Raw genomic sequence first — 25,838 nt, 5'->3', positions numbered from 1 at the left:
AATGCCAAATAATGTTCAAACTACAGCACAATTTCACTCATTTCACATGCTAACAAAGTAATGTTTAAAATACTCCAAACTAGGCTTCAACACTGTGTGAACCAAGAACTTCCAGATGCACAAGCTGGATTTAAAAAAGACGGGGAAACCAGAGATCAAATTTCCAACATCCGTTGGATCATAGAAAAAGCAAGAGAATTCCAGAAAAAAACATCTACTTCTGCTTCATTGACTATGCTAAAACCTTTGACTGTGTGGATCACAACAAACTGTTGAAAATTCTTCAAAAGATGGGAATTACACACTACCTCACCTGGCTCCTGTGAAACCTATATTCAAGTCAAGAAGCAACAGTTAAAGCTGGATATGAAACACTGGACTGGTTCTAAATTTGGAAAGGGATACGTCAAGTCTCTATATTGTCACCCTGCTTATTAAACTTATATGCAGAGTACATCATGCAAAGTGTTGGGCTGGATGAAGCACAGGCTGGAGTCAACATTGCTGGAAGAAATATCAATAACCTCAGATATGAAGATGACCCTACCCTTATGGTAGAAAGTGAAGAGGAACTAAAAAGCCTTTTGATGAAGATGAAAGAGGAGAGTGAAAAAGGTGGCTTAAGACTCAACATTCAAAAAATGGATATCATGGTTTCCAGTCCCATCACCTCCTGGAAAATAGATGGGAAACAATGGAAACAGTGAGAGACTTTATTTTTGTGGCTCCAAAATCATTTCAGATGGTGATTGCAGTCAGGAAATTAAAAGACACTTGCTTCTTGGAAGAAAAGCTATGACAAACCTAGACAGTGTATTGAAAAGCAAAGAAATTACTTTGCCTAAAAAGGTCCATATAGTCAAAACTATGGTTTTTCCAATAGTCATGTATGGATGTGAGAGCTGGACCATAAATAAAGTTGAGCATTGAAGAATTGTCTTCAAACTGTGGTGCTGGAGAAGAGTCTTGAGAGTCTCTTGGACAGCAAGAGATCAAACTAGTCAATCCTAAAGGCAATCAACTCTGAATATTCATTGGAAGAACTGATGCTGGAGCTGAAGTTCCAGTATTTTCCCCACCTCATGTGAAGAGCCCACTCACTGTAAAAGACCCTGATGCTGGGAAAGATTGAAGGCACGAGAAGATGGGGATGACAGAAGATGATATGGTTGGATGGCATCACCCACTCAATGGACATGAATTTGAGCAAACTCAGGGAGATGGTGGTGGACAGAAAAGCCTAGCATGCTGCAGTCCATGGGGTTGCAAAGAGTTGGACATGACTGATAAACTGAGTAACAACAGCAACAGCAACAACTGTGAAGGAAGGGTTTCCAAATGGTTCTAGTGGTAAAGAACCCTCCTGTCAATGCAGGAGAGACAGGAGATGCCAGTTTGATCCCTGAGTGGGGAAGATCTGGAGAAGGGCATGGCAAAGCACTCCAGTATTCCTGCATGGAGAATCAAATGGACAGAGGAACCAGGCAGGCTACAGTCCATAGTGTCAGAAAAAATCAGACAGAAGTGAAGCAATTTAGCATGCATGCAGACACTATGAAGGAAATCAGTAGGATTTTTAAGGTGTGAGAACAAAAGTGTAAGGACAGCTACTTTAGCTTGGATTGGAAGGGAGGACATTCCATGAAGAGGGTATTTGAAATTAAGACCTTAGAGCCAAAGGTGTATATAGTCCATTTGACTAGGGTTAATATCCATCTGGAGGCAAAATAATATGCAGGAATGGCACTGGATGCAACCAGAGGAATCCCTTTTAAATGGCACAGAAAGGAACTGGCATTTACTAAGTGTCTACTATGTGCCAGGCAAGAGCTAATCTCTTTTCCATATGCTTTTTTAAAAAGATTTGTTCAGTCTCAGTATTCTCATCTGTATAAAAAGGAAGTGAAGATATTTGTCCTCTAAGGGCTCTTAAAGATTGGAGATATTAACTAGTCCATGATCCCATCTTTTTGTTAGAAAGTGAAGCCTGTGGATATGGACCACTTTTGCCTCAGCTTGTCCGATGTATAAGTACATCATTCTTCAATTCTAGGTCTGATCAACTTGGGCTGAGACAGTCTTATATGAACTAAAATCTAAAAGGGCACTTCAGGCTCTTGATACTGCCCAGGAAGAATATGTGCATGGGGGAACTCCAACTTGGATGCAGAGGGAGGCATTCATCTGTGAGCCCATTTACAGTATGGTTTTACCTTTGGATGACAGCAAGGCTTTTTGTAGTGTCAGATATTTCCAGGAAGAGCAGAAACTGAAGTTCAGTGTTTTGTGTAGATAAAACTTATCCTGATTGTGGCAGACATATTGGAAGAAGGTTAAATATTAAGTCCAAAATCCTTATGCTTTTGTGAAAAGAGATCTGATGAAAATTTCAAATCTATTTTCATTTCTTTTTTATAGCTCTCTTTTCTTCTTTCTCCTCCTCTGCTTTTGCCTCCTCCTCCCCCTCATCCTTCTTCTTCTCCTTCTTCTCTCCTTCCCCTCCCCCTCTTCTTCTGTCTGGAAGTCAAATACGCAATTATAACCTCAGGCTCCATTTTACATTAGCACTGGTCCTAATATCTATCCCAACTCCCACCTTGAGGGAGAGGATAGAAGAAGATAAAGGAGAAGAGGGAAGAAAAAATGAAAAAAAAAAGAAGGATGAGAAGATGGAAGATAAATGAGTAGAAATAAAAAAAAATATGTAGAGGAGAGAAATGCAGGGGAAAGAAGGAAAGGATAACTTCTTCTCTTTGACTAGTATGCCCACCAATCCTGTCTCATCATGAAAGTAACTTCAGTGAAGCCTAGGGCTTTCCCCATGAAATAGTATTTCATCTTGATAACAATGGGCTTCCCTGGTGGTAAAGAATCTGCCTGCAATACAGGAGACTTGCAGTAGACATAGGTTCATTCCCTGGGTCGGGAAGATCCCCTGAAGAAGGAAATGCCAATGCACTCCAATATTCTTGCCTGGAAAATCCCATGAATAGAGGAGACTTCCAGGCTACAGTCCATGGGTCCATGGGTCCATGGGTCCATGGGTTGCCAAAGAGTCAGACATGACTGAGTGACTGAACAACAAACTTGATAACAATGCAACACTTTGGTTACAAACTTCTCAAATCAATAACTTCAACAGAAATAAAGTACATTTGAAAATTATTTCTGCCAGAGTCCCTTGAACTCACTCCAATTTCTATCACAGGAGAGGGTGTATCACTTTGTGCATAGGAATACGGGCAAAGTGAGATCCTTTTCCTCTTTCCCTCTGCCCAAAGGGAAGATCTCTGCTCCTCTGAGATTTTTCCCAGTAAAATCAGCATGTAATAGATCACAATAAAATCAGCATGTAATAGATTTCATAGAAAAGTCTTTAAGGGAAGAGAGACCCTCACTAATCCATGTAGGAAAGAACAGTGCCTAACAGAAATCAGAAACCTAACTAAGGTGGAATCTTAAGAGGTCTGAAAAGTGAAAGTCGCTCAGTCGTGTCCTACACTTTGTGACCCCATGGACCCCGTTCAGTCCAATGAATTCTCCAGACCAGAATGCTAGAGTGGGTAGCCTTTCCTTTCTCCATGGGATCTTCCCAACCCAGGGATCAAACCCAGGTCTCCTGCATTGCAAGTGGATTCTTTATCAGCTGAGCTACAAGGGAAGCCCAAAAACTGCTGGAATGGGTAGCCTATCCCTTCTCCAACAGATCTTCCCAACTCAGGAATTGAACAGGGGTCTCTTGCATTGCAAGTAGATTCTTTACAAACTGAGCTATCAGGGAAGCCCTAAGAGGTCTGATGGGATATTAAAAGGAGGATCAGGGTTACTCATTTCTTTTCTCTGTCCCTTAGACATTACTATGGATAAAATGACCACTTTCAGCTCTTGGTTCTGTTGTTTGTTTGTGTGTTTGTTTGTTTGTTTGTTTTCCCAGTGTTCATACAGAATCTCCACTTACCTCTCTGGGTTATTTCTACAGATGAGTTAATCTTGTTGATGAGGGGAAAAATCTGCTATTGGGGGATTATATTTGCTCTAGAATTAAAAATATAATAAACAAGCAAACACAAGCCCCTAGTTAATACATCTATTCTCTGTGAGTATGGCTTGCATGAGGTAGTTATAGACTATAGTCAGGTCAACTCCAGATGTTTTCTCGAAAATGGTATTTAGAGGTCAGGCAAAACGGAACCTTGTGCCCCAAGATGAGAGAGCTCTGCTTGAGAAGTGTATGTGTCTGTTCTCTTGCTCTGTACATCCCAGCTTGACCACTGCCTGCTTTACCTACACTCTACTCATATGATTGACCTTCCTATATACTTGCCCCAGGTCCAAACTAGTGATTATTCTTATCAAAGGGGCAGTGAGGGATGTGCCCCTGTTCTAGTTTCCCTGGTAAATGATGAGCGAACCTGACATAAATGCCCCCTGTAACTGACAGTCTCTCCTCCCCACTAGGAGTGAGCCTGAGACTCTGACCTGCCTCCTTTCCACTCCACGTGGTGGGGTGCTGCTCCAGCACCTTACTTCAGACATGTAAGATCCTTCATCTATTAAACCATTGATGTCTCTGTCATTGACTCTGGGCTCTTTCTTTGGTCTTGAAACTGAACAAACACAGAGGCTTGTAGGCCTGTGGAGTGTAATCTAACAGGAAGAAAGACCTTATCCTTGGAGAGCATTTTTACCTCATTCTATAATGTCAGAAACCAATTTATTTGTTTTGCAGATAAGGAAAATGGAGCCCAGAGAGGGTAAAAATCTTGCCCAAGTGGGTCAAATACACAGCCAGGATCTAAGCTTAGGTCATAACCTTGTTCTACCTAGGCTCTTGTCCTATAACAGTCTATGTCTGCATTCTGTACCCTATATGCCCATTCTGTACATTCTCTCTCTTACCCTGTAAATAAGAATCAGGAGTTCTGTGAAATCTCAGAAAAGCAATCATTGAATCAATTGAACCTAGTTACTTTTCTATTAAGTGGCCAAGAGAGAGAAGTCTATTTATAGATTTTCTCCTTTTATCTTTATATGATAGATCTTTTCCTTCTCCTCTCCACTAGGGTTTCCCTTTCTTTTGGATTTTAACTTCCTTATCTTCCTTACTTAAGGTGACAGAAATGTAACCCTGATTGAAACTTTGTTCATTTCTTTTCAAATATGTCCATAGAAAGAAAGTAGAGATTTGCAAGAAAACCCAATTGCTGTACAATCTTATCTTCACCTTCAGCCAGAATCTGATTCTAGGTCTTTCATTAAGAGCTTACTGTGTGCTAGGTGTGGAGCCTATGAAAAGAGATAACCCTGCTATCTGAAGAGATTTTTGACTGGGGTAAGATTGGAGTTGGCAACTGAACATGTGTGGAAAGGATCTTTCAATAGGTATTTTAATTAGATTTAACAAGAATTTACAGAAAGTCTGCTTCATGCAGACTTACCCTAAGGTTCTGGGAATCTCAAAGCAAATAAATCAAGGTCCCTGCCTGATTTCATCCTAGGTATGTTAATAGATAATTTAAATGCAATGTGATCAGGCAATAATTGCAAGATCAAACCAGTCAATCCTAAAGGAAAACAACCATTAATATTCTTTGGAAGGACTGATGCTGAGGTTGAAGCTCCAATACCATGGCCACAAGATGCAAAGAGATGACTCATTGGAAAAAAATACCTGATGCTGGGAAAGTTTGAAGGCAAAGGGAGAAGAGGAAGCAGGCAAACTCTCGGAGATAATGAAGGACAGGAGAGTCTGGTGTAATGCATTTCATGGGGTTGCAAAGAGTCAGACATGACTTAGTGACTGAACAACAATATGTAGTTTAGGACACTTTGTCTATGGAGCTAAGAGTGGTTTCCTAAAGATGATAATTGAGCTGAGCCTGAAGAACAAACACAAGGCCACCTTTCAGGATATATGTGAGGGGGCCAGGAAACTTTCCAGGTCTATAGAGAAGCATATAGAAAGGTCAGAAATGTACTACTAGAGTATAGGGGATGTGATGTTGTAGTTGGAATACAGGATAGGTGGATAAGGATGAAGACATAGGTTGTGGACAAGGTGTGAAGGGTCCTGGCTAACTGGTTGAGTAATTTTCAACTTTTAGCTTTAGGCAATGGAGAGCCACTGATCCTTTTTAAGCACTAGAGTAAAAGACCATCCGGACAATAATTTCCAAACTTTAAGGAGAAACACATCATTGACTGAAAATAAGCATCATATTCATATGTGTTTTCATTTTCATCTTAATCATTAAGAACAAGATTATCCTCCCCCTTAAACAGGCACTATGGGAGCTAACCTCATTACCAGGTAACATTTCCTAAATAGTAACTTATTTTGTGCCTCTAACTGAGGATATAGAAATTATCCAAGAGACTCTTGTCAGTGAGGGAACTCCAGGCTATAATGGGAAAAAGGCAGGGGCATGAAATGTCATGGTAAAAAAAAAAGTGCTCTAATGAGTATTAATAACAATTTATAATTGTAGTCAGAGATGACTGATCTGTCTATCTTGGATTCCCTTTCATAGGGATATGGATTCCCTTCAGGATTATTAAAAAGTTTTGAGGTATAGGGTTAGGGATATGAGGACTTTGACATTCAGGATGATATGCTCAATATTCAATTGAATCTACTAATGTGGAAGTAGGGGAAATATAGAGTGAGCAAGCTGTAGACACAAGCACATACACACAGAGAAAGATACAGCACTCAAGGAAACACTTAACATGTAATAAGGAGCAGGAAAAAGAAGGAATTCATAAAGAAAACCAAAAAGAGTGGTCAGGAAGATAAAGAAATCAGAGAAAAGTAGGCATGCCAGTTCAACTATTCTCATTGAATACTACTCTGAATTGGGTGCTGTGTTAGGCAGTAGGGAAACAAATGAAGAGGACAGTTCCTGCCATAAGCTATGATCTTCTGGCAAAAAGTTGATTTTTATATCTCATCTGAACCATGCTTGTGTGACTTTGATGACAGAATTCATTTTGAAGAGGTAGGTTAACTTATAAACCACAGGAATTTGAGAAGAAAGGAATGGCTGACAGCATCATCAATTGCAGAGACATTGAAGGGAATGGGAGCTAGTAGGGAGGGTTTTGGCTTTGTTGAGAAAGAATTCATGGTAATTTGGTGACACCAGATAACAGGGTCAGTGCAGAGATGGAGATAGAAAAGAAAAAGCTAAGTTATGGTGAATTAGGAAGATAAACAATGAGACAATTTTTAAAAACTACTTAAAAAAAAACTTTGTGTAAAGTGAAGAATGATGAGGTGAGCATTTTTTAAAAGTTGACTGTGATCAACATATGAAACACCAAATAGAATGACATCTGAGGAGAGGCCATTGGGTTGGTAAGCTTTGTGTAAGCAGAGCCAGCGGAGTAATGGAAGCAGGTGAAGTGAGTGTGGCCTTAACCTGAGTTCAGAAACCACTTTGTTTGGCTTAGGAGTAAAAGTGAGAGGTTCAAAAGGGCATAAAAATTTGGAGGCTTGCAACACAGGGACAAATATTTGGAGGAGAAGTAGGATAAGAGGAGAGGAAGTTGACTTAAACCACAATAGGCACAGTTCAGATGATATGAGAGGATCAACTTCCTGCCAGTGGAGCATAGCTCATGGCAAGAGAAGTGAGAGAAACTCTATATTTCCAATCCCCTCCCAAAATTTATAAATAATTCTCCCTATACTTTGCAATAAAAATTGTTACTATTCATCCTGGAGGCAGTGGAAGTTACAGAAGTTACTAAAATGACTCTTCCAAGTGGCATTTGATATAGAAGAAAGTAAGAGAATTGGTTTGATCTTCAAGTATTCAGCTGCTACTGAATGACTTGACATGAATCATTTTGAGCACTCTGAACTTCATTTTTCTCATTTGTGGAAAAGGAAGAACAACTCCTACCTCCTAGAATGACTGTGAAGGTTACATGAGAGGATGTGCATAAAGCATCCAGCACAGCGTCTCAGACGTAATAGCCATTAGCCAACTGTTAGCTCCCTTCCCCCACTTCCTTTGTTTCCCTAATCCTATCAACACAATGCTGGAGTCTCCAGATCCTGCTCCCCCTTTCTTCTCCCTATTTATACTTAATAGATAATGAAAATGTGAGAAAACTTGTGGATGCTGGGAATCCATGCCACAATGTACAAGAGCTGAGGATGTCTTGGATAGAGTCAAACTATCCAGAGGAGCCCACAGAGCATCCCTCAACCCACCTCTTTATCAAGCACTGAGACAAACCAGGCAGCTTTCCAAGATTTCTGATAACATCAGTGGGTCAGAGAAGTGGACCTAATTAGTAGTTAGAGACTCTCAGGCTTCTAAATAAGTCTTTGACTGTCAGACAGATGGCATTTGCTTTATACTACTGAAAGTAACAGAAGATCCCCCTACAAGTCTCAGGGAGACTCAGGTTCAGACTCAGGTTCAGCCTCAAAGGGTCCTAGAGTAAAGTCCCAAAACAGTTCCAGAGAAATCCCCAGCCACATGAAAAATGTCATCCTTCACATTCATAGTATCATTTTACAGTTTAGAAAACTTACTTCACGTTAGGTTAGGATTTATGTGTATATGTTTGTGTTTAATATAAATATTATTTATAATAAAATTGTAAATTATATAATAAATATATAAAGAATACAATATAGACACAAAATAATTAATTTTAATGTATATGTGTATATTAAATAAGGACTTCCCAGGGGGCTCAGTGGTAAAAGAATCCTCCTGTCAATGCAGGAGACACAAGAGATGCCAATTTGATCCCTGGGTCAGGAAGATCCCCTAGTGGAGGAAATGGCAATCCATTCCAGTATTCTTGCCTGGAGAATCTCATGGACAGAGGAGTCTGGCAGGCTACAGTCCACAGGGTTGCAAAGAGTCAGATATGACTGAAAAGCTGAACACATACACACATATATATTAAATAAACAAAACCCAGAGAACTTTACTTAGTCTGGGTCATCCTCGAGATCTCCGTTTTAGACAGTTTGGAAGGAAGACTTACCTAAACTCATGCAAAATTAGATTTACTATTATTTTCTCTTATAAGGCTTTATATTTATCTTACATAAATCTTGATTTTTTACTGTGAGATTGTTTGGTGCGTGCCTTTTTCTCTCTCTAGAGCGAGAAATCTGGGAATGTAGTGCCCTGGTCATTTGTATTATCTTTGGTATCTCTATCACTCAGACCATTTCAAAGATTCATAAATGAGAAAAGAGGGTTCTTGAAGACCATCTGTGCTTACTTGCTCAGTCATGCCAGACGTTTTGCGACCCTGTGGACTGTGTACTGTAGCCTGCCATGCTCTTCTGTTCATGGGAATTCTCCAAGCAAGAATACTGTGGTGGGTTGCCATGCCCTCCTCCAGGGGATCATCCCAACCAGGTCTCCAGCGTGGCAGGCAGATTCTTAACTGACTAAGCCACCAGGGAAGCCCTGAAAATAATCTATAAATTATAAACAAGAGCAAAGAATGGAATTCCCCAAGTTCATACTATAAGCCATGGCATAGTTGAGCCTGAAACTCAGCTCTCCTGCCACTGTGTCCTGGGCTTTCTTCAATGAATCTTTAATCTTGATTAATTAAGATCTCAGGTCATTAGGAACCAGGGTCAAGGGATGGTCAAGGCATTCAGTATCTACATGTCACCTCATTTTCAGGCCTGTACAACAGGAATAATTATTTTTCATTAACAAATATTTATTGAACATTTACTATAAGCAAGGCACTAGAGTTATAGCTGTGAATAAGCTAAAATCACTGCCCTCCTGGAGTTTGGTAGAAGACACATACAATGAAAAAAATATAAAATGTTAGAAACAAGGTTAAAAGACAAATGCTAAACTATTGACATTTGCAATTCTTATTACTTACAAAAGGAGAAATCTATCTAATATATAAATAACTCAATCACAGGAAAAATAAATCAGCAACTTTATAGAAAAGTGGATATTACAGAGATGGTTCTTGACCTCATGGTACTTGTAATGTAGTGGGAGAACACCCTTTTCTCAAAGGTTAGGGAGAGTGGCTGGACAACATGGTTTTAAGAGACCAAAGGAGATGGTGAGCTTTGAGTAGTTCTTCTCATGCTTTCTTAGGTGCACTGCTAATACAAGTCTTAATCCCAGCTCTGTCACTCACTAAATATGTGACTCTTAGGGAAATTGCTTAATTCTTTTGAGCTTCTGTGTCCTCATTTTGTGAACAGAGATTAATTCTAATTCTGCAAGTTTATTGAGAGGAATGATAAAATAGATGAGAGTATGAAGTATATAATAAGCGCTCAACAATACTTTTTTTCCTTCCATTTCCCACATCTCATTCTGCCTAGAACTGAGAATAGAGGAGCAGTGCCTTTTCTTCTATGAATATTTAGCTTCTTTTCCTTCTTACCTTATAATGTCTGGCCTTGAAGGAATTCTCAGCTATGTCATTCTGCTGAGTCCCATGAAGTACCTATTTATTAGTTCCATTTTGAGATGGGGAAATGTATAATCAGAAACATTAGTAATTTACCTACAGCTGTAAAGTGGCAAACTGAAGTTCAAATTCAGGTCTTTGAACTTCAAACTCAATGCTTTTGTCACTATAGTACAAGGGTTTAGGTGACAATCTTCAATGCCTGCCACCAATCAAGTGCCCACTTTTAGCATCTTTGTTATTTGTCACTTAATCTAACTGTAACACTATTAGCAAGAGACATTTGACCATCTACATTATAACACCTTCTTCGGGGTTAGAAAAGTTCAGGATATTCATTGGAGATTCTGAACTACCTATTATACTAATTGCTGACATCCTTAGATAAGCCTGTGGAAACTAACATGCCAATACAGGACAGGAACATTAATGAAGAGTTCATGGTGATTATTAGCTGTGGTGTAAGCACAAAGGTTTGGCCAAAAGTCTTTTTTTGTCCCCACAAATGCACCATTCTTGCCATTTGTTTAGTCAGAGGAAACACTAGGAAGATGAAAATGGGATGAACATGATTTGCACGCCAAGTCAGTGATACCAGAAGCACCCATCCCAGTCTGAATTTAGAGACTATATATTTTAAAGAAATGCAGTTTGATTCCCTCCAAATATATGCAATGGCCTATGACAAGTTTTTCCTCCTTCCTTCCTTCACTGTCCACAACTGTTGCCTATGGGTTTTTACCTTTAGGTGAACCATTGTAGGAGTATTTGGCTAGTTTCTTCACTTAGTTCTGTCATAAATGGAAGCTTCTGAAGAACTCTGATTGGTGGTAAGGTACCATCACAATAATGTAAAGTAATTATTGACCAATTAAATAAATTTTAAAAAGAAGTGAAGAGTACAACCAACTTGCTTTTCTAAGTCTTAAGCAACTCTGTAGAACTTCTATGTTATTTACTTTTTTTGACTGCACTGCTTGACTTGTGGAATCTTAGTTTCCTTTTCAGGCATCAAACCTGCACCCTAGTCAGGGAAAGCATGGAGTCCTAACCACCAAATCACCAAGGAATTCCCGTTCATACATTTAGTTTTTTCTTTCCAAGAAACTAAGCAAAGGTCAGCTCAGAAATTGTCATAAATTGGAAATTAATTGAGATTTTTCTGGATAAGACTACCCTTGTAGAGTGAGATGATAACTGACTTGAGTTTGCTGTTTGTTAACCAGAGTCATATTAAATATTTTTGTAGATTGCTTTAAAAATCTCACTCTTCATAAATTGTTGCATAGCCTTTGGGCAAATGACATGACCTCCTTGAACTTCAGCCCTTCATATGTCATATGAGGTTAATTTTAGTATCTTCCTCATAAGGTTGTTGTGAGGATATTGCATAAACTAATACATACAAAGGGCTTTAGACAGTGTCTGGCACTTAGTAAATTTTCTTGGTTAAGTACAAGGCCTTTGCCTTGTTTCTCCCAGAACACGTGTGATGAGTTGGACAGGCTTTGGGGCTGCTCTTATTCTAGTATATCTATAGATATTTAAAGATATTCTTGGGCTATATTTACCTTGTTATATCAGTGGTCCCTCCATTCATACAAGCTCACCATGTTCTTTTTTAACCCTGCAATTTTACTTGTGTTCTTCTTTCTGCCTGGAATGTGCTTTTCTGACTATTGATCTTAATAATCTTTCAAGACTCTTTTTAGGATTCATGTTGATGTATGGCAAAACCAATACAATATTGTAAAATACTTAACCTCCAATTAAAATAAATAAATTTATATTAAAAAATAATAAAATATAATATACTGGTAAGAAAAAATATAAATAAAATAAATGCTGCCTCTTCTGTGAAGTCTCCAAGCAGTTGGAATTAATTTTTTTTTCCACCCCCTTGCCTCCAGAGTTCCTTGTCTTGAAGATGAAAGAGTACTGAACCACCTGTTCCTTCTCTGGTTTCTCATGTCTCATTGGATACGTTTCAAACTCTCAACAGTATACAAGAGCTTCTTCAGTTTGATCTCCTCTTTACTTCTCTTACATTACTTTGAGCTATTCTTTCCTTTCCTTACTCTATTTTAGACCACATCAACCTCTTTATCTTCTTGGACTATGCCACATATTTTCCCACCTTAGAGATTTTACATAAACTGTTTCTTCTGTCTAGAATAGCTTTTCATAATTACTTGCTTGGCTCATTCCTTCTTATTCATCAGTCTCACTTCAAAAGTTACTTCCTCTGAGAGGTTTTCTTGACCTATCCAAGCCTTGTGGATTAGGTTCCCTGTGTCCTAACTTTCTAAGATTCCTCCTTTCTTGTCATATTTACCTGTAACTATTTGTTCAACAACTATTTTTCACCACACTGAAAGTGCCAAGAAGGGAGGCATCTTATGTGTCTTGTTCTCTGTATTCCGAGTGCCTCACATCATGCCTGATATTAAAAAAAAAAAAAATTGTTGAGTGAATGAATCTAGTCCAGCCTCATTTTAGATATGGCTCATAGAGGGAGAGGGTTTTACTCAAGGTCACATAAAGAGTCAATAGCAGAGAAGACTGTAATCTACGTCTCCTGACTTTAGGTGTAGTGCTCTTTTCCTTATATTCACTCCACTATAGTACTTGTTCTTTGAATTAATCTGGGTCCTAGGATAGGCTGTAAATTCCTTGAGAGCAGGGACTACATCTTTTACTTTTGCTGTCCAATTGTGGTAGCTACTAGCTACATGTGGTGATTGAATATTGTCATGAACAGTAAGTTTAAAATGCACACAACATTTTAGAGTGTAGAATACCTCATTAAAACACGTTTTCATTGCTTACTGGTTTAGAAAAAATCTTGGATGCATTGGGTTAAATAAAATATACTATCAAAATTGCTTTCATCTATTTAGTTTTTTCAAATTTCTAATGTGGCTATTAGAAACTTTGTGGCTTATGTTATATTTCTATCAGATGTATACTACTGCTGTGTTGTGTATATATGTGTATTTTCCCCTTGGTACCAACTATAGAGCTTTGCAGCTGATAAGTACTCGTCACACACATGTTGAATAAACTTGAGCTATAGTTGGTATATTAATTGCTGCCATGTTTCTTGTTACTCACTGGGTTTTGGGGAACCTCACAGTGAACCATCTGCCCTCAAGCTTATGAGTACATGAAGTTCTTCGATCTTGGCCTGAGGGTGCCCTATGCATTGCATCAGCCTTTGGGTTTCCTTTTGGAGGAAGCCCCAGTGCAATCATATACACAACAATCACCAAGGTTGAGGTGGAGTGTGTGGACACTGGCTTCTTGCACAGGAAGTGGCCTCAGCATTGCAATTGTCCCTGGGGCCTTTTCTTGACAGCCTTCCTATAGTGGATGGGGGTATATGAGCAAGGAGTTGAACTCAGTGTTGAGAGGAGCTTCTCATTTCTTTTATGGGGGTGAGGTAGGCTAAAGAATGTGGGGATCTTGGGCTCCTTCATTTGCTTATGCACTGATGTATTTACTTATTCAACTCACAGTTATAGAGCAACTATTTCATTCTTGGTCCTGTGAAGAAAGGAAGGGATCAGACACAGTCTCTATTTAGCAGTTTTTGGTCTGGCAAAGAGGCAGGCAAAGCCAGGAGCAATTAATTTTGTCAAGAGTGGGTGGTCACAGTAATCATCATTACTTTCTCTAAGCATCTTTAGAAATATAGGTAAAATCCTTCTTTTTCTAAGAACCTTAGAACTGCCTTATGACCCAGCAATCCCACTGCTGGGCATACACACCGAGGAAACCAGAATTGAAAGAGACACGTGTACCCCAATGTTCATCACAGCACTGTTTATAATAGCCAGGACATGGCAATAACCTAGATGTCCATTGGTGGATGAATGGATAAGAAAGCTGTGGTACATATACACAATGGAGTATTACTCAGCCATTAAAAAGAATACATTTGAATCAGTTCTAACGAGGTGGATGAACCTGGAGCCTATTATACAGAGTGAAGTAAGCCAGAAAGAAAAACCCCAATACAGTATACCAACACATATCTATGGAATTTAGAAAGATGGTAATGATAACCCTGTATGCAAAACAGCAAAAGAGACACAGATGTATAGAGCAGACTTTTAGACTCTGTGGGAGAGAGAGAGGGTGGGATGATTTGGGAGAATGGCATTGAAACCTGTATACTATCAGGTAAGAAACGAATCACCAGTCTATGTTCGATACAGGATACAGGATGCTTGGGGCTGGTGCACAGGGATGATCCAGAGGGATGATATGGGGAGAGAGGTGGGAGGGGTTTCAGGATTGGGAATTCATGTACACCCGTGGCTGATTCATGTCAATGTATGGCAAAACCAATACAGTATTGTAAAGCAAAATAAAATAAAAATTAAAAAAAAAGAATCTTTCTAATCACCACCACCTTCTTACTCCCTGCCCTGGAAGAATCATAGCTTTCTCGCTCAGTCTTCTGATAGCACTTTGTACCTTCATCAAATCACTTGTTTCACACTATAGAAATATTTATTTCCTTGGATGCATGCCTACATCCTTTTCCTCTCTAGCTTGAGAATTCCTTGATATAATGTGGTGGTTGGTGCTCAGACAAGCTGTGCATGATTTTTCAAAGATATATAATTAATGAGTTTCAGAGTTGGATCTATAACCCAGGGGCTATAACACAGCATCTAAGACATAGGAATTCTGACTCAAAATTCAGTGCTTTTTATTTTTTCATTACAGCACTGAGTGAATAAATTAATGCATCTACAGTGTGAGACTCCAGCACCTTCTGCCTGCTCCCCTTATCCACCTCTCTTCCCCTATATCTTGTCTCATAAGTACAGTCAAGGCAAAGAACATCCAAAATGAAAGAATTCTGTGTCTTTTGGTTGGACAACAGACCTAAAGGAAAAGTCCCTTTTGTTTATTCTGCAAATTTGGCCCTTCCCAGCATACTTTGTGTTTGTGAGGTAAAAAGAGGCTCTGAGGAGTGCCATGATATTTACTGTAATTCAGACCTTTTGCACAGTAGGCACGAGTTGTAGATCCTCCTAACTCTGAACACTCTTTTTTCATGGACCTACTATGAAGCTCAAATTTGCCATCATGCAGAGTACATCATGTGAAATTCCAAGCTGGATGAATCAAAAGCTGGAATCAAGGAGAAATATCAACAACCTCAGACATGTAGATGATATCACCCTAATGGCAGAAAGTGAAGAGGAACCAAAGGGCTTCTTGATGAGAGTGAAAGAGGAGAGTGAAAAAGTTGGCTTAAAACTCAACATTTAAAAAACTAACATTATGGCATACAGTCCTATCACTTCATGGCAAATATAAAGGATAAAAGTGGAAGCTGTGACAGATTTTATTTTCTTAGCCTGCAAAATTACTGTGGATGGTGACTACAACCAGGAAATTAAAAGACATTTGCTACTTGGAAAGAAAGCTATGACAAACCTAGACAGCATTAAAAAGCAGACAGCTCTTTGCCAACAAAGGTCTGTGTAGTCAAAGCTCTGGTTTTCCCAGTAGTCATGTATGGAAGTGAGATTTGGACCATAAGGAAGGTTGAGTGCTGAAGAACTGATGTTTTCAAATTGTGGTGCTGGAGAAGATCTCTAGAGTTCCTTGGGAATCAAGGAGATCAAACCAGTCAATCATAAAGAAAAGCAACCCTGAATATTCATTGGAAAGGCTGATGCTGAAGCTTCAGCTCTAATACTTTGACCACCTGATGTGAAGAGCTGACTCACTGGAAAAGTCTCTGATGGGAAAGAATGAAGGCAAAAGAAGAAGGGGGCAGTGTAGGATGAGATGGCTAGATAGCATCACCGACTCAATGGACATGAATCTGAGCAAACTACAGGAGATAGTGAAGGGCAGGAAAGCCTGTCATGCTGCAGTCCATTGGAAAGAAAAGAGCCAAACATGCGTTAGCAACTCAATAACAGCAATTGCTGCTTTAACTGAAGATGTTGTTTCCAGAGGGTCTCTGTTAAAAATCTAGGACAGTACCTTAACTGATAAATGAGAGAGAGAGAGAAAAAAAAAAGAGTGGGTAGCTGAAATTACTCAATCTCTAGGATAAGTAGAGAGGAAGGGTCCCTCCCTAGGATAGTGCTCAAGGGACAACCCTGACTCCACCCCAAGTTTTAGTAAGAAACAACAACAAAAAAGGAACTGAATCTTTCTAGAAGATAGATCTGGGGAAACTAGTCTCAAGGACTAAATCAATAAATTATTCTGGTAGAAGAAAGTTTTCTACAGAGCAGTGTGAATGTGGGTGAATCCCTATTCAAGCTATCCCCTAGAGCCTCTAGGCCCTGCATATGCAGAAAAGACCATAGTAAGAGAGGGGCAGCAATGGAAGGGTTATAAAGGAACCAGGGAATGTTTGAGTTGGAGAGGCCACCAAAATCATCTAGTTCAATCTCTTGGTTAAATGGGAAACTAAGATTAAGGGAGGGAACAGAATTGACAGATTTGGGAGTAGGACACAAAACTCCTGGCTCCCAGGATGTGTGTGTGTGTGTTTTTTTTTTTCTCTTGAACCTGAATTTATACTTCTGTATGTGGCTTGGATAGATTATTCACTGAGTCTTGAGTATTGCAAAGAGTCCTATTTCTGCTCTATAGACTAAGGACTGAGACTTGGGCACTGCAATCATTGAGAGTGATCATGCAAATATAGCCTGAAAGCATAGCAGGAATTGTCTCTATGACTTGCCATCTGCCATGTCATCAGGTTTCATGATGTAGTGTCCTGCATAATGGGAATTCAGTCTTCCTGGCTGTGGATGGGAAATGCACAAGGATTGCAAACAAGAGGATCTAGGAAATCATTTGCTTTCTTCTCATGACTATCATGTTCTTCATGAATCCTGAAGGTCACAGTTGAATTTAAGTGTCTGGCATTATCTTTTCCTTCTCAAGGTCAATTACTTTCTTTGTAATCAACATGAGAGAGTAGAAAAATCCTAATATTTGGAATCAGAAAGACCTGAGTGCAAATTCTGCCTTCTCAATTATTTCCCAGTTTTGTTTCTTTAAGCAAGGCACTTTACTTCTATGTGTCTCAGTTTCCTCACCTATAAATAGGAATAATGATAATACCATACTAAATGGTTGTTGATTAAATAACACATGCAAAACACATAATAAAAGCATTATGCAAAAATGTATAATAAATGCTTTGTAAGTGTGAAGCTTCTTTTTTCATTCTGTCTTAAGTTCCCTAGATGCCAGAATGCAACCTGTGGGCAGAACTGTGCTGGCAAGGCCAGCTTCAAAGGTATGTGATCTGTGAAGTTTCACAGGGCTTCATGCTTAAAAAAGACCCCAAACTTAGCTTAATGTTCTGCTGTCACCATCTTGATTTTCTTTTCTTTTCTTTCTTTTTTTTTTTTTTTTTAACAAGGAGCCCTTCATTTTGTACCTGTAAATTTACCCCTGTAAATTGTTTTGTGCCAATGTATTTCAAATGAATGTTTCAGGAACAGGAAACATTCAGACAGGGTGAGAGAACACATGAATTTGGAGTTGACAGAAATAGATTCAAGTTCTATGTATGCCACTAATTTGCTTTTTTATATCAGGCATTTCCTTTTATCCTTCAGAGGATCAGTTTCTAAATTTTGACAAGTTTCATTTGACAATGTCTTAGCTTTGACATTTCAAGACTCCTTCAATAATTTTGAGGAAACCTCTCTGGCCATAGGCAGAACCTAGGGCAGCCAGAGCTCTCTACTCTGACTTTCTGAAGCTTGGGAAATTAGTACCTGGTGGAGTTCAGTGGCAGTGGGCAAGGACATAGCAGTGGGGGCTGTTGCTGCAGTAGGAGACCCTTTCACAACGGCACTGTTTTGTCATTTTGCACTCAGATTTCCGTTGGCTAACCTCAGCCTTATCTTCCTCATTTCTGTTTCCTCTTGAAGACACCAAAGGCCCTTCAAAACATAGGACCTTCCTGCTCAAAGCATAAAGCCCACTTCCCTCTGACTTCTGCAGGATGGCTCATCACCACGGAACCTATGCCTCCTACAAGATGAAGGCACCAATTCAGTAACAGGTATAGTATCCACTTGCCCTCTCTGTTTGGGTTCCCAAACTGGGGCAGTGTCCATGGCTACTAAAGGTGGCTTGAATCTACTCATCTCATTCTCTTTGGACACTTGTCATGAATCCTGGATGGGGTGGGGGAAAAGAAGGGTCCCATTGGTCCCCTTCTGTCCTGAATTCTAAAATGGGAATAACAGGCAGTTTAGGAGACAGTCAAATGGGAGTGGAACGGTCTCTGTAACCAGAAGTCAGGATATCTAAATAGCAGTTTTGGTTTTGCTGTTTACCCATTATGTATCTTTGAACAAGTCCTTTCTCTACTCTAGGACACATATTTTTGGCCTCTTCTGCCAAAAATAGGAGGGGGAGGATTAGATGAATTTTGTCCAGAGACTCTTTTAGTTTTTATATTTCTTATTTTGAAGGTTGTCAGCCCTCTGTTGAGAAGGGATGTGGAAGTGATGTTGAGGAAATATCTCTGGGTGAGGATGAGCAGGGGGTTTAACTATGCCTGAAAAACAAAATTCATACTGCTCCCAGTGTGAGGAGGCCCAACTGGGTCAGTTGCAGGGCAAATCTTACTACTTGGTGTGTTAGACCTCCTAGGGTAGGCAGAGAACAGATGATATTTTATGTAGTGTAACAGACCAAGAGAAAAGCTTTCAGTGTCCCTCAATACCACTCCATATAGATATCCACCTCTTCTTCCTATGGGTTTGGCCAGCTTTTCTCAGCTAAACTTGCTTTCATTATACTCTATGGGAGAGGCATGGACTAGAACATCAAAAGTGGAAATAAAACCAATAGTTTCAGCTCAACTGCTGACTCTTTCCATTAATACTGGGACAAAATGGTCTATAAGGCTCTTAAGTTTCATGTACTAAAAAAGAATCTTTAACCTCTTCATATCTCTCTTCCTTTTTGATGAAGTCAGAAAATGTGTTCAGAAGGCTGTGGGCACCTCCAGTTTATCCTTGTTGACTACTAGTCAATAAGGATGATAATAGAAGAAAGGCATCAGTACAGTTCTCTCTCTCTGGCCACCCTGAACTCAAACTCTATTAATCAGCTTCCTTGGCTGGTTTCTCCAGGGACTGAGCTAAGGTGTCCGTGAGCTCCTATACAAAAGGCTCTGGAAAGGTCACCAGACACTTTTACAACAATTTTTTCCAGGTAAGTTTTCTTGTTACCATTTCCAGGGGAGACAACTGAAGATCAAAGGACAACTGAAACCTAAGGGAAAACTTGCCCAAAGCCATGGTTGGCTAATCGGTGCCCACAGCAGCATTAGAATCAAAGTTTGTCTGATTCTTTCCACCATGGCATATCTGGTGATCATGATTGTTGCTTTGGCTGAAAAAGCCACACTTCTGGGTCTCGTGGAATGGATTGGGTAGGTAGAGAGGGGAATGATTGGATAGGTAGAGAGGTAGAAGGTGGAAAATACTGTTTAGAGCTTTAAGTTTGAAGTTACTATCAGACATCAAATTGGAGGAACATGTCACCCCTTTGAGGCTTCTTGGTGGTGCTAGTGATAAAGAACCTGCCTGCCAATGCAGGAGACATGAAATGTGGGTTCGATCCATGGGGTGGCATGATCCCCTGGAGGAGGGCATGGCAACCCGCTCCACTATTCTTGCCTGGAGAATACCATGAACAGAGGAGCCTGGTGGGTTACAGTCCACAGGGTTGCAAAGAGTCAAACTCAGCTGAAGCAACATAGCACACATGCACACACCCCCTTACCAATATATATTCAACTGAAAGAGTTAAGGTTTATTTATTTATTTACAAAAGTACACTCTGCTGTTTCATTGACAGAGAAGTCCCTCTGCCTTGTCTTATCTGTGATAAGACCTTCTCGCCTCATGGAACATTTTTATATTCCTTGGAATGTTTGCAATTTTTATGCTAGTATTTAATATAAGCCAGTTACTTTCTCATAGATCAACTATCACACCTGGGGAGGGGAAGAATTTGACACAGACTACCCGGAACTTTTAGCAACAGGATTTGGGCATTGCTAACGAATTCTCTCAGAAGTTCCAGGCATGCATGATCATGCTCCTGGTCACTTTTTTATTTTTCATATGACTGCATTGAATGATCCCAGTACCTGACTGCCAAGTCCACTGCCAACAATACTTACACCCATTTTGTGGATGTGGAAAACTAGAGTTCAGAGAAATGGAATGATTTATCCAAGATTTCTCCACTACTTAATGGAAGAGCCAGAATTCATGCTCACACTTATCCTAAAAGCCTTTGTTCATAGCCATAACACTGTGAGAACATAGCACACTGAGTAGCACACATAGCATAGAACACTGTGAAGGTGAGACATGGACTTTAACTCTGCGGCCTAGTCCTTTCCTGCACAGAGAACCTCACTGTAGCTAAGGACCCCTAGAAACGCCATAGCCATAGGACTCAGGCTTGAGAACCCCTCAACTGGGCACTGGGACTTCACCTGCAGTATCAACTGGGCCTACCACATATACCATAAAGATCCTTCTACTGGTTAAAAGCCTTCTTGCCTGTTTTGTTCACTTCCTTATTCTGGTGATTCACCTAGTCCCTACAGCCTCTGCAGTTTCCCTGGTGCTCAGGGTTTGACTCCTTTCTCTCTCTTTCCCTCCAAGGTCACATCTTCCAGGAAGATCTCGCCTCCCTACTGAAGCCCCTGGCCCAGCCTTCTGCAGTGCCATGCTCTGTGTATTTGACAAGCTGAGTTGGACACTCCATGTAGTAGTGTCAGTTTGTCAAATACCCCAAGTGCGGCATATGCCTAGCAGCTCCAGGCTGGGACACTTGAGATACAACAGAAGAGAGACAGTCGGATACAAGAACACTCAGCAAATACCAACTAAGTTCTCAGAAGTTATTTTCGGTGACTCTGAGGGAAATAAACCATTATACGTGAAGGTGTGGGGGAAAGATGAAGCAGCTCTGCTACACACAGTGGGAGCCCTAGGGGGACACAGTAGTCTTGAAAAGGCATTTGGGCATTTTCAAGGGATGTAAATGTTCTTTGATTCATACTTTCTTCCTTCACACTCCCTTCCCAGAGTCACCTAGCAAGGACATGAGGACTTAGGCACCCAATTTCTTGACACTTAATCTTGACTTCTAAACACTTTGACCTTACTTATCTCTCTCCTTTTCCTTATGCTCTTTCTTCTCCTGGGAATACCTTCTTTATTTCTCTCTTCTCATCCAGTTCTTTCCCATACTTCCTGGCCCAGCCAAAGTCCAGCATCTCCAAAGACTTTTGAAAGTTAACTTATATTCTTTCCTGCTTCGTTCTTCAACACACTCCTTGCCTGGGTGCTTGTATGTACCCATTTATTTCTTACTGCCCAATGGTATCTTTTGAGTTGTTAGTGAACTTCTAAGGGAGGTATTTTTTAATTCCCCACTAGATTGTGAACTTCTAGAGAACAATATTCTTTTCGTGATTGCTCTTTCCCCATTCCATCCTTATCCCAACCTCAGCACAATACTCTAGTTACACAAAATACTTAAAAAATGCTTATTGATTGAAATACTTTCCACTAGTCCTTTAGCTTTGGGGCTTTGGGTCAAATGCTACCCAGGAACTTTGTGAAAAAGCAATTAAATTTCGGTAACTACAATGCTATAGGGTGTGTGAGGTTACTGCGAACATGGAGGGTTTTATCCCTGAGAAATAGGGTCAAAAGTCAGAGGATGAGGGCAAAAAAAGTAGACCCAGAGAGAAAGTGAGTTTTGTAATTACTTGGTAGCAAAAAGTTATATAGATACTTTATTGCAGGATTTTTCAGAGACTTTAATATTGAAATATTGCTTTGGAAGTCTCTAAGAGAGAGCCATAGAGTGAAACATTCCCCATACTTATCTGATTATGGAATTTTTTTCTGTGGGCCATTTCCTGGGTCTTGTATTTCATGGAACAAAATTTTAGAAACTACCTTAGAGGAGCTTTATATTTTTCCTCTCTTCTGGAGATCTTGTCTTTTTCCCAACCAGCTACTTGCCTAAGACAGATCCAATGTTATCACATCATTTTTGTTTAGTCTATACTGTATATTTGGACTAGGTCTATACCTAGGACTTTCTCACTGACTTATTTTATATGTAAAAAGTTATCAGGTTTTGGACAGAGACGATCTCTGGAAGTTTCCTGCTGTAATATATATATATATATATGATCCTAGGTCTGTAATTTTATCTTTTGTGTGACATTTAATCAACTTGGCATCCATGTTAACTGGGGTCATTAAAATAATTTAGATGTTTGCTTTCAATTTTTTCTACTCTGGAACAATTTATGTAGCAATAACAAAAGGCATACAGGCCTGGGGGATGGAAGTGCTCCTTGATTCATTACTTTCATTCGTGTAAAACAAAGGGCTCCTTGTTCATTTTTGTGTATAATTTTGACTTTTGTAATCAGTGTATGGGGGGCAGCTGTTAAATCTGAAATGACCTTGGGTTGCATTGTAATCAAAAGTGGTGCATGTCAGCTTCCATAGAGGGTGAAGGAGTTGATTTGACATGAATTACCTGAGGAAAAGTTGAACTTGCCCGGAACAGGTCTTCACTGAGGAGAATGATTTAAAAAGTACATTGCGTGTGCACATATTCAGAAAGATAAACAAACACACACACATACACATGCTCAGGCACTTCCATCCCCAGGACCTAGTATCTATTCCTGCTTGAGAAGAAAGACTTCCATGCTGTGACCTTCGCCCCACATTATAAGAAGGGGTCAGGAGATAAAGATGACCTATGAAAAGTTTAACTTTTCCAAAGATTTCAGGAATCTAGGAAGTGAAAATCTCTGAGGGTGATGCATCCATAGTTTGGAAAGAAGGAGAGCTCTTTATCTGTGCACCCACAGTCCCTAAGACAAAAGAAATACTCCTTTTTTTTTATGGTTTCCAATTAACCTGGGAAGAGTCACCCAGGAGCTGGCAGGATAATTAAGAGGAGAATAGAAGGCAGTTGGGAGAAGGCAATGTCACCCCACTCCAGTACTCTTGGCTGGAAAATCCCATGGATGGAGGAGCCTGGCAGGCTGCAGTCCATGGGGTCACGAAGAGTGGGTCATGACTGAGTGACTTCCCTTTCACTTTTCACTTTCATGCATTGGAGAAGGAAATGGCAACCCACTGCAGTGTTCTTGCCTGGAGAATCCCAGGGATGGGGGAGCCTGGTGGGCTGCTGTCTATGGGGTTGCAAAGAGTCGGACACGACTGAAGCGACTTAGCAGCAGCAGCAGCAGCAGAAGGCAGTTGAGTACACTTTTACCAAAGATTTATTGTGTTTCAGTGAGCTCACTGCTGAAATGAAGTAAGGATAGCATGGGTGCGAGGGAAGAAAAACCAAAAAAGAAAAGGTTCTATGCATACTTCCAGGGCCTCAACCATCTCTACTAGTCTCACTTTAATCACTCTTGGTAGATACTTGAGAGAGGACCCAAATGACCAATGTTGTTATTATGCTTAGATATTTATTGAGCATCAAAAGAATACCAGAGCACTAGGCTCATAGTACAGGAGCAGATCTGAACCCTGCTCTGTTTCATGATAATCTTGATTCAAAGCTATCTGGCACTAGAGAAAGGGAAGTGACCTGAATCTAGCTCATCCTCTGAGCTGGTAGAGCTGAGTCTCCCTCTGGTCGTTCAGTGGTAAGAGGCCAAAGTTGAATGGCATCCGGAGGCATGGTGACCAAGTCCTAGTGCTATGGGCACGTTCTTCTGATGTTTGGAGAAAAGCAATGGAAGCTGTAGGCAGGAATACTAGAAGGGTCTAGGGCATGACCCAGCAGCAGGCTTGCTTGAGGTACATATGGCAACTTCTTAGGCAAAACCAGTTACTCTTAGCAACCCCATTGTTGGCGAGGAAGACATACTGGACTAACCAGGAAGAAACAGCAGGGAAAGGGGCCATGTAGAATGGCCCAGTAGGACATCTTTAGCAGACATTCTTGCCTTTGGTCGCTAGAAGCTCATAGTCCAGGGGATCTGTATGCAGCAGACGAGCATAGTCACTGTTGATTTGGGTGATGATCTGGTACTCCTGGCCCAGGCAAGGCTCATCAGAGTAGTCATTGCCCAGAGTCTGGGAATCTGGCTCTTCATTGGAGCAGCCACTTGTGAAGAGGGCCACCCTCATTGTTTCACCAGAGTCACTGGCCTCCCTGGCATGAAACCTGTGGTTCAAGAGCCCACCACCCATGAGAAGAAACTTGAATCTGGTACCTTGGTTTCCCACTTTTCTGCCCCAATTATTGACAACTGACCATCAGGCACCTGCCACCCAAAGATTCTTGGAACAGAGGGCTAGTGGACTTGGATTATTTTGTGTATTCACTGGGTTAGGACAGTACCACAGGAGGTGCTTCTGAGAGGGAAGAAAGTTGTGCCCTGACCTTGAAGGCCTCTGGGCTTAATATTGGGTCTGTATCAAACCCACTTGCCTCTATGCCAATAATCAACAAACTTGTGGACAAGGAAAAGGTCAGAAGATAGAAGATGAGAAGCTATCTTACCTGGCCACTTCATAGACATGATCTAGAAAAAAAAAGAAAAAGAAAAAGAAAAATCAGGTCAGAAGTCTCCATAGGGAATGGGTAAGGGCCAAACGCAAGTCCTTGTGAAAAGAAAAGGGAAGAGGAGACAGAAAGGGGGATCTCAATATGTCTCAGCCTTCCAACCATTAGGAGTTATTAGGAAGGTGGGTTGAAATACAGATTTACCTGCTTTTCAACAGATGCAGATTTATCCGGGAAAGGAAGAGGAAGCACATTGATCACTGTCATCTTTGGCACAATCTGACTCTGGACACTGGGCTAGAGCTTGGTATGATGAGGGGAGGGACACTGGAACTGGATCCACTCCTCACCCAGGAGTCTTGCCAACTATCCTTCAGAGAGTCCTTATGAAAAACTTGGCAGCCATTCAGAGCCCAGACAAAAGGGTCTGAATTATCAGTCTGATGCTCAAGACTATAGCTTGAGTCATTCTCAAGTGCATTTCTCTCCGTCCTGCATCCAGGAAAGATCTTGGAGTAAGTCACCATTGCCCCCTAGTGTCTGTGGAGGAGAAGTATCTACATTCTGCTGCTGCTACTGCTGCTAAGTCGCTTCAGTCGTGTCCGACTCTGTGTGAACCCATAGACGGCAGCCCACCAGGCTCCCCCCTCCCTAGGATTCTCCAGGCAAGAACACTGGAGTGGGTTGCCATTTCCTTCTCCAATGCATGAAAGTGAAAAGTGAAAGTGAAGTCGTTCAGTCGTGACCGACTCTCCGTGACCCCATGGACTGCAGCCTGCCAGGCTCCTCCATCCATGGGTTTT

At 40.5% G+C, this 25,838-nt stretch overlaps 1 protein-coding gene and 1 long non-coding RNA gene across 6 annotated transcripts in view; one reads left to right on the top strand and one right to left on the bottom strand.

The window, feature by feature from the left end:
- The first annotated feature begins 18,076 nt into the window (after positions 1 to 18,076).
- LOC120882204 lies at positions 18,077 to 23,001 on the top strand. Of its 3 annotated transcripts, none has more exons than XR_005725440.1 (3): positions 18,077 to 18,502; positions 19,584 to 19,665; positions 21,135 to 23,001. It is a non-coding gene; the product is annotated as an uncharacterized LOC120882204 (long non-coding RNA). The 3 variants fall into 3 exon arrangements; XR_005725441.1 differs by having other exon boundaries at positions 19,423 to 19,665; XR_005725439.1 differs by lacking the exon at positions 19,584 to 19,665.
- Positions 23,002 to 23,969: 968 nt separating this feature from the next.
- VSIG4 (V-set and immunoglobulin domain containing 4) overlaps positions 23,970 to 25,838 on the bottom strand; it is a 35,851-nt gene continuing 33,982 nt past the window's right edge. For all 3 annotated transcript variants that reach the window (XM_040266087.1, XM_040266089.1, XM_040266088.1), the window contains 2 exons: positions 25,033 to 25,054; positions 23,970 to 24,693 (listed from right to left, as the gene is read on the bottom strand). In XM_040266087.1, the coding sequence (XP_040122021.1) occupies positions 24,456 to 24,693; positions 25,033 to 25,054 (260 nt within the window). In that variant the 3' untranslated portion in view covers positions 23,970 to 24,455. The remainder of the gene's footprint in view (positions 24,694 to 25,032; positions 25,055 to 25,838) is intronic.

The sequence above is a fragment of the Oryx dammah genome, unplaced genomic scaffold, assembly GCF_014754425.2.
Source record: "Oryx dammah isolate SB20612 unplaced genomic scaffold, SCBI_Odam_1.1 HiC_scaffold_23, whole genome shotgun sequence".
In the NCBI taxonomy this organism is placed as follows: domain Eukaryota; kingdom Metazoa; phylum Chordata; class Mammalia; order Artiodactyla; family Bovidae; genus Oryx; species Oryx dammah.
The sequence above is the reverse complement of the archived record's forward strand: the minus strand, read 5'-3'. Positions and strand labels throughout refer to the sequence as shown.